The 13,647-nt window shown below is 39.8% G+C and overlaps 1 protein-coding gene across 1 annotated transcript in view; it reads left to right on the forward strand.

The window, feature by feature from the left end:
• The window catches only part of CCDC33 (coiled-coil domain containing 33), a 91,380-nt gene that overhangs the window by 30,634 nt on the left and 47,099 nt on the right, over positions 1 to 13,647 (forward strand). The window contains exons 6-13 of the mRNA XM_063449349.1: positions 878 to 987; positions 4,257 to 4,358; positions 4,438 to 4,529; positions 5,088 to 5,202; positions 5,661 to 5,790; positions 6,961 to 7,094; positions 7,197 to 7,268; positions 11,633 to 11,728. Of these exons, the coding sequence (XP_063305419.1) occupies positions 878 to 987; positions 4,257 to 4,358; positions 4,438 to 4,529; positions 5,088 to 5,202; positions 5,661 to 5,790; positions 6,961 to 7,094; positions 7,197 to 7,268; positions 11,633 to 11,728 (851 nt within the window). The remainder of the gene's footprint in view (positions 1 to 877; positions 988 to 4,256; positions 4,359 to 4,437; positions 4,530 to 5,087; positions 5,203 to 5,660; positions 5,791 to 6,960; positions 7,095 to 7,196; positions 7,269 to 11,632; positions 11,729 to 13,647) is intronic.

Consider the following 13,647-nt stretch of genomic DNA (forward strand, 5'->3'; position numbering starts at 1 on the left):
GGCTGTATCCCTGGTGGTCTGGTGGGCTCCCTATCCAGTCTGCAGCTCCGCCGGGTACAGAGCTGAAGACCACGTGGTAAGTCTCGCAATCTCCAGTCAGAGCGTTGCCGTGGTAACCCGCGGCAATGCTCTGATTGGCTGAGAACGCAAGACAACTCAGTCTGCAGCTCTGCACCCGGCAGAGCTGCAGACTGGAGGTTGGCTCTCTTCCCGGGCAGGCGGTGTGGAGGGGGCTCACACCCAGCACCATAAAGGGCAAGCCACCGGGCCCCCTACTGTGTCACCCTGCCCTAAGGCAAATTAGGGCAATGCGAGGTCTTAGGTGGCCGCCTAAATTGCCTAATTATAGAGCCGCCTCTGATTGCAGCCAAAACGTTATACAGCGGCAGCATTTCTGGAATCCTATAGTAGTCAATCCAAAATACTAACATATACCTATAAAGCTCTTAACAGCTCTAGCCCCTGTTACATTTCTTTACTAATTCATAGGTATCTCCTGTCCTGTCCTTACGGCTAACTCACGCTTGCAGTACTTCTCTCGGGCGGCTCTTTTCCTTTGGAACAGCCTGTCTCACCTCCCTTCCCTTCCCCCCATTAGACTCTCCCCTAGTCTTCAATAATTTAAGAAGTCCCTCAAAACCCATCTTTTCAGAAAAGCTTATGGCTCCAAGAGTAACTTCTATCTCACAAACCTGTCAACTCAACGGTCACATTCCAGTTCTGCTACGTACCCACCTTGTTGTTTGGATGCTATCCCCCTCCTCTTGTGTTCCATACCCCACTTCCTCTAGATTGTAAACTCGTTTGTGCCAAAAATAATAATATTAATTAAAATTTGTTTTGCCACATGTATACTCTGTGCTCTTCTCTCTCTTAGAACTGCTGCTGACTGTGGCGGATTCTCCCTCTTTGGATGCGCTGCTTACATATCGTCTGCCTCTTAGAGTCCTGCGTCCCTTCCACACCTATCATCTCAGCATGGTGCAGGTATGACAAAGGGGGCAAGAAACAGGGGTTTAAAAATTCTCACAACTGTCAAAGTGACTGGTCCCACCGTTTCAAAGCATCAGTCAGAAAATTAGCGCTTGAAGTTGGGCAATTTTACCTTCAACTGGGTGCTCAGTCTAAAAGCCCCTCACAGAAAGCATAATGGACAAGAACTCCAAGGAGTTAGGCAAAAATTGTCCCCAAGATATAAGAGACTTACCTTTGCGGCCTACTAAGAAGTAGACTTGTGCATTTGGTTTCTAGCAAAGTTGGATGTGTCCGAATTTTGGGGTGATTGCTAGGTTGTCCGAATTCTGTGATTCCAAAGCGCCATATGGAAATATCACGAACCGGACAATGGATTAGCGTATTTACTAGTGAAATCATATGGATTTCTGTCCTTGGCAACTTAAAAAGGGAATATTAATGGAAAAATAGATGATTGGTGGTTAAGGGACTGCTACTAAATGTTAATTTTATTCACAGATCAAATGAGAAGTCACAAAGTCACTTTTTCTCACTTGATAATGAGTGAATTATGTACATATTGAGCAGTACACTGATCAGCCCATATTTGTGCCCTTTTTGCTTTTCTGAATATTTTTTCTAAATCACGTAGGCTGAACCGCCCTATGGATACATTTTAGACCACCCACATTTTTTTTTCTTTATGTACCATTGAGTTGGCTAAAACTAATTTTTCTGCTGTGCACAAGTCTGCTAAGATGCAATCTACTCATGAGCCATGTGTAGAAGCCCCTATAGAGGATAGTAGAAGAATACAAAATGTGTGGATCTGAGGGATATCGCTTGGCAAAGGTCCCGAGAAGTTTTGTCAGGAGACAGTTCTCTCACTTACTCCCACCAAAAACAGCCAAATCAGTTAACAGTGTCTTGAGGGTCCACCTGGTGGAGGTCTTCCATGGACACTGTAGACTACTTTCTGAGCAGACTAGCACAAACTGTCCTCCTGTGATCCTATTCCATACCCACTGAGTTCATTAATGTAAACTGCATAATAGTCATTAAAGGGGACACTACCTATCAGATAGCCAAGCCCACTGAGACTATTAGTTTTCTGGGTTGGCCCAATGTTTTGGATGAGTTCTGCTTGAGTATTTGTTTTCTCAGCTGGCCCCCTGTATTGGATGAGTTCTGCTTGAGTATTGACACACATGTTTGTAATACTATTTCATTCTTATTTCGTATTATAGTTTACGGTGACACTTACTCCCTACACAGAGTTAGATAAGCATTTCTCTTCAAATGACTCAGTAGACCTTGATATTCACAAGTCTGTGATTTCAATTGATTCAGTGTGATGTTTTTTTTTTAATTTTCTTTGAGATTTTCAGTAATGTCTGCAATGTATCCTTAAGTCAAGGATAATTAGGTTGTAGCTCTAATGATTATGGAAACTTCACAGCACAGTTTATTCACCTTAAAGTGGGCAGATCTGATATACCGGTACTTTCAGTATTGTCTATATATTACTCTAAAACAGGGCTGCCCAACAGGTAGATCCCCAGATGATGTGGAACTACAAATCCCACGATGCTTTGCATACCTTTAGAATGCATTTAGAATGACTAGGCATCATGGGAGTTGTAGTTCTACAACATATGGGGATTTACCTGTTGGGCAGCCCTGCTCTAAAACCTGCAGTCTTTGTTTTTTGCATGATATGTAATGTGATTAAACTGCACAATAAGAAAAAGACAATGCTAGTTTCACTACAACACTTGCTGAGACATTTGGAATCTTGGGAGTTGGAGAAGAGGACCAACTCTTCTTTTACCTTCTTTATTCTTTTTTTTATTTCTCTATTTCCACTGATTCTTGTTTGTTTACTTTTGTAAAATTTACAAAATTCGAGATTAAAAAAAGCATTCTCACTGTAGCTCGCATACAGTTACAATGCATTCATGCTCTACCTCTAAATCAAGTCACAGTAAATCATATGACAACCAAAAGACAACAACATTTCACTCTGCCAAACAGATAACAATTGTTAAATAAACAACCATGAATAAATAAATACACCTATAGAAACTCAAGATATGGCTCAGTGAATGCAAATGCCCAGACAGTTGGTAAAACTATCAACAAACAAACTGATTATTCGTTAAGTTTGGGCACACGCGAAAAATTTGAAAATAAATACATGTCGCAGCCTCAAATCAATGTTTCCCTTTTTTATTTGTGACCAATATTGTACTCCTGCAGGTTTTACACACACAACTTATTTTAATGCTACATAATATTTTTGGGTTATATGCACTTTATCAAATTGAACTGTTTCTGTGAAAACATAATATTCTATTGCGTTTGCATATGCACTTTGTTTCCAATTGCACCTTATATATTGTGATAAAAAGGCCAAAATTGGTGAATTCCTATTACATATTTGTAACTAAATAAGAACTTTATTTATATATTGTTTTACTTTTCTTCTGAAGCTCTCCACTTTTAAAGCTACTTACATATATTCACCTTTAAATGGGAATCTAAGAACAAATTCAAGTAAAGGCAATCTGTAATAAATACAGTTACTATAAAGGATCAGAATGGTAAAGCCCTCACTTACTCCACTCCGCACTACATTTCTTGTTTACTCAACAAATACACATCATTCACTTTGCTCTGCAAATGACCTTCTGCGGACATCCCCTCGTTCCCGCACTGTTCAGTCACATCTGCAGGATTCTTCAAGGGCCACCTAATTCCTTTGGAATTCACTACCCAATGCCATCAGACTCTCCCCTAGCCTCCAGTTCTTTAAGAAGACACTGATACGAGACTTCTTTAGGGAATCCTGCCATCTTCCTGGGCGATTTCTCTCATTTTACTGCCCTCATCAGTTCCCTTGCCTCCATAGCCCAGCTCACTCTCTCTCCTGCCACTTTCGGGTCATCCCACACAGTTTGTCAACAGGCATCTTATCCATCTATCCCTCCTTCCCTCTGACGTGTGATTATTTCTCTTGTGTGTCTTTTCCCGTTCCTCGTGGAGTGTAAGCTCGTTTGAGCAGGGCCTTCTTCACCTCTTGTCTTTATTACATTCTGTGTGTAAATTACTTGTTGTCAAATATCCCCATTTTATAATTATAAAGCACTACGGAATATGTTGGCGCTATATAAATACAAATAATAATAATCCTTAATACTACATTTTAATACTTACCACATAGACTTTCCCCATTAACAAAAAACAACAGCCTGTGTGACAGCTAGTGAATTCATGAATTCTTTGTCTCCCGTGTGTATCAGTCTCCTGATCAGGTTCCAGGAGGAAGCTGCCTGAATGTCACCATTCAACGAAAGAGCAGTGTCCTTAAGCAGCAGGATGGTTTTACGTACAGTGCCTTGCAGGTCAGTAGAGGGTCGGTGGGCATTAGATGATAATGTGTCCTCATACCTCTCTCACTAGCTACTCTGGTTTCTCCAATAGGTCTTGTTAGTGGGTGTGGAGACTCCTCTGGTTGGATCGGCACATCCAGTCGTTGCTGTGGCACGGATTGTACCCAACTATCTAGACTACAGGTACCCAATCTCGATTAGCTAGATACTGTGTATTTATGTTTACCATTTATAGGGTTCTACCTACTCAGCATATACAGAACAACATAGACAACTATTTTATAGAAGGTATAAGGTAATAATAATAATATGAAAAATAATCAGAGAACTCCAACCATTTGATAAAGAATATTGCTAAATTCATAGCAGTGTCACAAATATGTATTATGTTATATAAAGTATCACATGCCAAAATATCACAATAACATAATAACAGGCAACTAATCTTATTGTGAATAATAAGCTCACCAACTATAACTCAGTACGTATACATTTATTTCCATTTTTAAAATGTATTTATTTTTACAACTCCACTGTTCTGGTCCTGACCATTACTTACCTGCATCAGATATTATTTTTCCGCAGCACTGATGCTTCCTATTTTTAAGTGCAAATCTCTTGAATTTATCGATACATTAGTGACGCTCTTGTCTATGTGTATTTGTAAGTTTGAATTCTTTATTTATTCCACTTTTTTTTTTTTACCTATGTTTGCATAACAATTTTGCTTATATCCAACAGCAAGTGCCTGAAGCCTCCTGGGGCACGTGGGGTGCCACACACAACGCTCAATTTCCCCGATTCTGCCCTTTCCAGTTTTGAGATACCACAGACTGCCTCTGAGGGTCAGCCACAGGTGACACGAACACAAACCTTCTCCATAATACATGACATATGCTTCTACTTTACATATATTTACATAAATTATCTTGCCTTTTGTTTTCACCATTAATTTCTCCCTCTCCCCTTTCCATTCACTCACATTCTTTTCCTATGGATACACAACATTTAATTCATATACCCACTCTCCCCATCTGGTTTTCTTTTCATTCACTCACCCTATGTCTTATTTCTAATGTTTACCCACACACTGTCTATGTGCCATTTTTTTTCTCTTTTCTTTTAACGCAAGCGTCAATGGATAATCCTTTGCCTACTCTCATCCATTCCTTCACTGTATCCACTTCATTCACCTAGCCATTTCTTTTTCTATTTTGCATTAAATCATTATTCTCAGGCCTTTCTACTACACTTTTCTTCCTTTATCCTAATTTGCTCCATTTTTTTGTTTTGTCTTATTTTTTTATCCTGAAGGTCTCCGGTCTTGGACTTCCAAATTCTCAGCCTATTTGGAATTCCTCCTACTTGTTTCAGGGGCGAGATGGAGTTACCCTTTTTAGTGAAGGGGCAGCATTGATCCTGGAGTATTACACAGTCACAAATGGTAACTTCTGGTGTTTTTCTATTTGGTGTTTCAACATAGGCTCTTCATGAATATTTTACGATACATTACCTCTCGGTCAGCGGTTCCTAACTCTTAGTGCAGTTTCTAAAGACATCCCTATTTCAGCACAGTTGGATTCACCAATTATTCAGTCATTTTGGTTGGCTGGCTAATGCTCAAGAAGCAATATATTTCATCATGCAGCTCCCTCTGGCATTCAAATGGCAAATAATCTAACATCTCATAGAGATCAAAGGAAAATCCACTGACCAGCTTGAGGGGTTGTTTTGGGATTTCAACAATAATCAATAGAAATTTTAGAAGTACCATGCTTTGTAATTTGTGAGATTTTTTTTATTTATGTTTTAGCATGTAGACCTTTAACCCAGAATTGTTTGTTTACATGTAAAACAAATATTTCTAATTTTGACATCGATTTAATATTTTTTGATAAGCTTTTCAAATTATCAACAAAACCTTTTTTTTTTCAAAATATACAGATATAAAAAAAAAGAACTGGCCTAAAAATATAATGCAAAATATCGACATATTAAAATATTTTTCTAAATATTGAATAGTTCAAAACTGTTTATCCAATAATATTAAATCATTTGAATAGCTTATCCACAAATATAATTAAATTAGAAACATGTGTTTTATATATAAAGAACAAATCGGGGCCAAAGGTCTACATGTTAAATATTATGTTGACGCATTTGTTGCCATGGAGATTGCTCCATTTTTAGAATTTTTGGCTACACATTTAACCATATGGCTATTATGCGTTCTCTGAACATTTCCACAGTTGACATATTACACACACTGGATCTATGATAAGAAGAACTTGCTAGTGTTTGTTACATGACGGCAAGGACTTGTAGACATCAGAAATGCTGTTTTGCAATACATCATCCTAAAATGTATTAACCCCTTAAGGACACATGACATGTGTGACATGTCATGATTCCTTTTTATTCCAGACGTTTGGTCCTTAAGGGGTTAAAGGGAACACTTTCGCAATGATATTGTCAACAAAATGCATTAAAGCTATAATGCAAACAGCACACAGCATACAGTAAACAAAATCCCTGAATTCTAATAGATGCCGCATTCTGTTTAAAACCTGCGCTGACATTTTGACTTGTTTCTTTGTATAATTTGTTTCTTCAGTTTCTAGGCACGTCCCCTGGAACCTGTCGGAATATTGTGGGTTCTCCGTTGTCCCCTTGGACATGGACGTCTACCATGAACTGATGTCCGACAGTAACAGCAAAGGAAAGACATTTACTGGGGTAACCATACAGGTACGTTTAAAGGTGGTAGGTTGGCTTGGAAACTGGGTGATTGGAATGTTGGACCAGTAAACTATGTTAATGTATTACTCCTTGTAAATTCTGTTTCAACAGGATTCGGGTCTTAAAACCGCTTCTGGAGAACTACCGTCTGTGCTTCTAAAACTGCTACTTCTGAGAACGGAGGTGAGATCCCCCCTGAGCACTTTACACTTAAACTTCTTCACTTACATCCTGCTGTTTCCATTTTATTTCTCTGGTGAGTGGTACCCGTTGGTTGCCATGGTAGCAGCAATGTGTATGTATATATTCCATATCCAGAAAATATAATAATGGAACATTGGAAATTCTACCATATGGGAACAGTGCAGCATCGTACCTGTCTTTCTGCCTTCCAATACTATTATTATAGCACTAGCCTGTTCTGGGGCACTGTACTAAACAACATCTTTCAAACTCCTAAGCTCTCTCCATCATCTCTCTTGTCTAATTTATAATCTTTACTAACAAGCTGTCGATACATTTTCATATGAACCCCTCAGGGTGGGTATAGAGGAGAGAGGAGTAGAAGCTTTGCCTAATTTCCCCCATGAGACGCAGCAGAAATGGTGAGGAGGAGGGGGCTCCTTTTGAATAATTCAGGGGGTCTCTCACCCTTCAGCTGCAATAAATAACCTCCCCCTCCTTTAATGTTAGGCACTGAATTAATTCAGAGACACACAGCTTAAAGCAATTCTCTGCACTGGAGAATGAGTGAAATATTCGATTTTAGACTAGTGTTTTTATTCTATTGTGCCTTACAACAAGTGTTTCATCTATAGGTTAGGAAAGTTCCCCATATCGGACCAGATACTCCAGATCCACACAATTCCGTTTTGTTCATTGAAGACCCTCTCCAATGGGAGCATTGGAAAACAGGAAAAAGACCAAAAAGAACATATAACTGTAGAAAGTTTAAAATATTCAATCAAAGCAATGTCTATGGCACACCATTGGCATTCTGAGGGTTAAAACATTTGGGGACACATATAACAGTCTGGTTATAATATAAAAGTTGGGTGGCAGAAGGGGAGATGGGCCTTTAAGCCTAGAAGGCAATTAATTACCTAAGTTCAAAAACACAGCAATAAAAAAGACTCTGCGATACCGCTGATACTGATTCACGTACATCATAATATGTATATTTAAAGGAAAATTCCTGGCACCATAACAACGCCATTTTTATTAAGTTGTTATGGTACCTAAATTGGTCCTTGAATATATAATACTTTGCTCTCTTCCTAAAACATGACTGTTAAGAAAATGATGCTGTCATGTTCCTACTTCTTACTACTGTCAAACACCAATGTCAAGCTAATGCACTGCGAAGATTGACCCTCTGTAAAATTATTAAAATAATTTTTTTATTTTTTTTTAAATGGTAATGTAGTTTATTCATTGCACTGGGAGTCAATATGCGATTTGAAGTAAAAAAAAAAAAAAGCTTAACTGGAAAAAATATGAGAATGGGACCCTAAAATTTACAATTTCTTCATCAATTCTACAAAATTCCTGGTTTAGCGAATAAGCTACCAATATTGATTTGAAAAAGAAGGAATGGAAGCTTTGTTAGTATCTCTAAACATTTGGTATCTACCAAACTATTGCACTTGTTTTCTCCCTGCTGTTCATTTCTTCCATGTGTTAGACAATGTAATGAGAGGGGCGCATGCAGACACACGCAGAGGATTGCTCAATAGCAGACAAACCCCATCCTTCGTCATTAACATCCATTACCAACTAATGGTCCAATTTTTAAAAAGTGCATGGATGAGCAAGGGAGAGAGATTAGCCATTTCAGTTATTGATACTCACAAGCACATGCAAAGGTGATCTGAACACAATTTATTATAATGTTTTGTGCGAAGACAAATGGCGCAGTGCAAATTAACACACATTTGTGATGGTTTACTCACACACAGGGCTTGCAGGGCCCTACCTCTCTGCTCAGATACACAGCCAGAAGGTATCAGGCTGTCAACACGTAAATTTAACACGTGCTTTGCAAATACGCAAACATAAAGGGCCTTTTTTACTAAACAGATTTTTGTGAATTATACATCTATTTGGAAAATTCAGGCTATAACGGTCGAGCTGTGACTGTAGTTTAATTGGAAACGTTGAGTTGAAAATTGCAGATGAGTTTTCACTTTTACATGCACTACAATTTACTGTTTAGTGAATAAGCCCTCAAGTATGGCACCCTATGGAAAAGTAACACTGTTTCAAATTAATATCTAATATACTGTACGATTCGTCTTTAAAGGAACAGTCTAACATTAAAAATGTATATATTTATTTTTAGCGCTGGAGTGTTCCTTTCTTAGATTAGATGACCAGTGACTTATCTTCTTTAAAACAAAAAATTTAATTACAAGTTGTTTAGCTTACTTGTATTTCACCTCTAGAACACTTTCCTCTTTGAAGAAACCATCACTCATGATATATCTATTGTTTAATAGAATGTTTCTTGTGTAAAAGCATTGGGGACACAAGCAAAACAATTGCTACGCTCTGCCAATCCACTAGTTCTCGTAGAGAACCCCTAAATCCAGTGTTTCTCTGTGTCAAGCATTGGACATGTATGGTGTCATCACCTCGAAAAGTGAAGACCTTTGAAAACCTAAGGTCTTCAACAAAGAAGCTGCTGCCAGATCCATTATTTAGGAAACATGTAGACATTAGACATGTGCATTGATTTACGTACGAATAAGATTTCGTCCGAAATTCGTATTTTTTCGTATTTATTTTTTAAAATGTAAACGAAAGCCCAACATACGAAATATAAATGAAACAAAAGGGAAAATGCAGAGTGCATTACTTTTTGTTTCGTTTGTTTAATAGACTCCGTGCTGCAGGGGAATTAACCCCCACAGCACGGAGAAATACCCCCCCACATTAAAACCTATGGGGGTCACTATGACCCCCATATTAATAAAAGGGAGGTTAAATGCTCTTGCATGCCTCTACTCATGGCATGCCGTGAGTAGGGGCATGTCGTCTAAACAGCGAACAGCCAGTGGCTGCTCACTGTCATTTAAAACTACTAGTGACTGTGCAGTGATTGCTGCCCAGTCACTAAAACTACTAGTGACTAGTGATTGCTGCCCAGTCACTAAAACTACTAGTGACTAGTGATTGCTGCCCAGTCACTAAAACTACTAGTGACTAGTGATTGCTGCCCAGTCACTAAAACTACTAGTGACTAGTGATTGCTGCCCAGTCGATAGTGCAATAAGGGGGGACCTGGCATAGGTCCCCCATTCCCCTATAGTGGGGAACACAAATAATTAAAATGGGGGGGAACACAGGTGGACCCACAGGTGGGGGCTATTTATATAAACTGGGAGACCTAATGTCATAGGTGGGGACCCTGATTAAAGGAGGGGCCTAATGACATTCGGTCCCCCCTATAATTAATAAGGGTCCCCATCAGCCGCTCATGGGTGGGGACCTGGGGGGGACATTAGGTCCTCCCCATTATTTATTTAATTAGGGTCTCCAACCACCACTCATGGATGGGGAACAGGTGGATATTAGGTCCCCCCATTTATATTAATAGCCCCCACCCACGGGTCACGGGTAAGGGTGCGGGGAGGCACTATGTTCCTCCCCATTTAAGTTATTTGTGTTCCCCACCATGGTGGAACAGTGGGACCTGTGCTCGGTCCCCCCTTATTGCACTAGCGACTGGGCAGCAGTAGCTGCCCAGTCACTAGTAGTTTTGACAGAGAGAAGCCATACTGATTTATATTTAGTTTTTAATGACAGCTAGCAGCCACTGGCTGCTCACTGTTTAGGCTACATGCCCCTACCCGTGGCATGCGAGAGCATTTAACCTCCCTTTTATTAATATGGGGGTCATAGTGACCCCTATAGGTTTTAATGCAGGGGGGGTAGGAATAGTTATTTATTACAAGGAGGAAGCTGGTAGCGCTGCCGACTCCCTCCATGCTTTTTTTTGTACATGCTCAGTGCTGTTTTCGTAGGACGAAAACTAATTATTTTATAACGAATTTTGTTCGAAAACAAATGGACGAAATTCGGGATTGACAAATGAAATTTTTATTTAGTACAAAATAATTTGTGCGAAACGTAAATTTCACTGGTGCACATGTCTAGTAGACATTGAAATTTTTTTAGAAACTTTACTGTTTTGTATTACCAGAGTAAAAGGAGAGTGTCTATGCACTAAAACTACTACATTATGTTGAATTGGATTTGGTGCATAGAGAAACATAGAATGTGACGGCAGATAAGAACCATTCGGCCCATCTAATCTGCCCAATTTTCTAAATACTTTCATTAGTCCCTGGCCTTATCTTATAGTTAGGGTAGCCATATGCCTATCCCACACATGCTTAAACTCCTTTACTGTGTTAACCTCTACCACTTCAGCTGGAAGGCTATTCCATGCATTAAAGTAATACTTCCTGATAGAGTGTTCTTTTAATCTCATTGTGTTTATCTATATTTTCTAAATCAAATTATCTAATCTCATCTATTCCCAGCGTCCAGAGTTCTTTCTGAGCCCACTGGAGGTTCAGACCCGCCATGCTGTGCCTCCCCCCACACATGAAGGAACAGAAACCAGAGACAGTGAAGAGGTAGGTGAAAGAAAGACAACAACATGGTTAAAGTTCCTATTTTTATGGCTGGATTGCTTTCCAAAGATTAAACATTCATCACAAGATGTTTCATGATCATTTGCTGCTCATTTTAACATAATTTAAAATAATCTATATTCTGACATCTGTTAAATGCATCCCCGATTGAGTCACCGTCATGCAGCAATTTCACTGAGGCTTAATGGAACACTATAACTATAACATAGTGTTACACCACCTATTTGGATTATTAAGCACCAGAAATAGAAGTAATTTTTTTTAAAGATTTATTTACCTTCACTCCCCCGCCCACCTCCCTAGCTGAGATAATCAATCCTGATGATCTCAGCCAATACAATGCTTCCTTATAGAGAAGAATTAAGAGGCTAGGCGCATGCAGAGCATAGAGATGCTGAGCGTCGATCCTGCAATCTTTGCAGGACTGAACCCAGGAAATCCTTCTAGGGGCTGTCAGAGTGACAGCCAACAAAGGTGGCTTTACGCTCCAGTGTAAACACTAATCAGCTTACAGGGACAGGTCTATAGTGTCCCTTTAAAGGAGAACTGTCACACCAGAATATTTAATATGATGTTTACTTATGCCATATATTTTACAAATATGTGTTTCTGAGATGTTAAAAATAAAATTTAATGAATACTTCAAGCAGCATCAACACTGCAGTGTGCTCTTGTGGTCTGCAACTCCCCATCTCCACTACTCAGGCCCGGACTGGGAAAAAAATTCAGCCCGGGCATTTTTGAATCACAGTGGACCAGACAGAGGGGGCAGGGCCAGAGAGGTGGTGTTTTGTAATCACCAATGATAAACACGCCCCCTCTCAAAGCATGTTGGTTAAATATTCTTTTCTGGAGCAGCCCATGCGCAGAGCTCTGCTGAAGAGCTCTAGCATGGGGAGAAAGGCCCTGTATGTGTTCTGTCTCTGGTGTCTCCATAAGTGGGATACCAGAGGACAAAATGGCAAGGAAAGTGAAATGTGCATGTGTTTGGAGGCTGCTTGTGGGATTGCGTGTTTATAGAGTGAACTGATTGTAGTGTGTAGTGTTTTGTGTAAATTGGTCAGTTTTAGTTGTGATGTGTTTGTGGTGTTATATGTGTGGCTAGGGACAGAGGAGTGTGAGAGAGTGTGTGTATAGGGGATGTAATGAGTGTGTAAAAAGGGACTGTAGTATATGTGTGTGTGTAGGTGATGTAGTGTGTGTATGAATTGTAGAGAGTGTGTGTTTAGGGAATGTAGTGTGCATGTTTGAGTATAGAGCATCTAGTCTGTGCATAGGGGATCAAGATGTGGTGAAGTGTGTGTCTATAAGGGAACTCTTGTGTGTGTGTAAAGGATCCAGAGTGTGTGTAGGGGATTCAGAGTGTTTACAAGGGATGTAGTGTTTGTAAGTGGTGTAGTGTGTATAAGGCATGTTGTGTGTGTGTGTGGAGTGCACTGTGTGTGTGAGGGGTGCAGTGTGTGTGAGGGGTGCACAGTGTGTCTGTAGGGGTTCTTTTGTATGTGTAGATAATTCAGAGTGTGTATAGGGGCTCAAGTGTGTGTGTAGAGCATCCAGAGTGTTTACAAGGAATATAGTGTGTGTAAGTTGTGTAGTGTGTATAAGGCATAATGTGTGTTTGTGAGCGGTGCAGTGTGTGTGTGTGACGGGTACTGTGTGTGGTGAGCACTGTGTAAGAGGGGTGCAGTGTGTGTGAAGGATGCACTACTGTTTTGTGTGTGGTGCAGTGTGTGTCTGTGTGTGTGATGGGTGCAGTGTGTATGAAGGATGCACTGTGTTTATGTGGTGTGGGTTTGTGTGTGTGTGTGTGTGTGTGTGGTGTAGTGTGTGTGTGAAGGGTGCAGTGTGTGTATTACAGCATGTGTGTGTGTGAAAGGTGCACTATGTGTGTCTGTGGTGCA

Source organism: Pelobates fuscus, chromosome 3 (assembly GCF_036172605.1).
Source record: "Pelobates fuscus isolate aPelFus1 chromosome 3, aPelFus1.pri, whole genome shotgun sequence".
NCBI classification, from domain to species: Eukaryota; Metazoa; Chordata; class Amphibia; order Anura; family Pelobatidae; genus Pelobates; species Pelobates fuscus.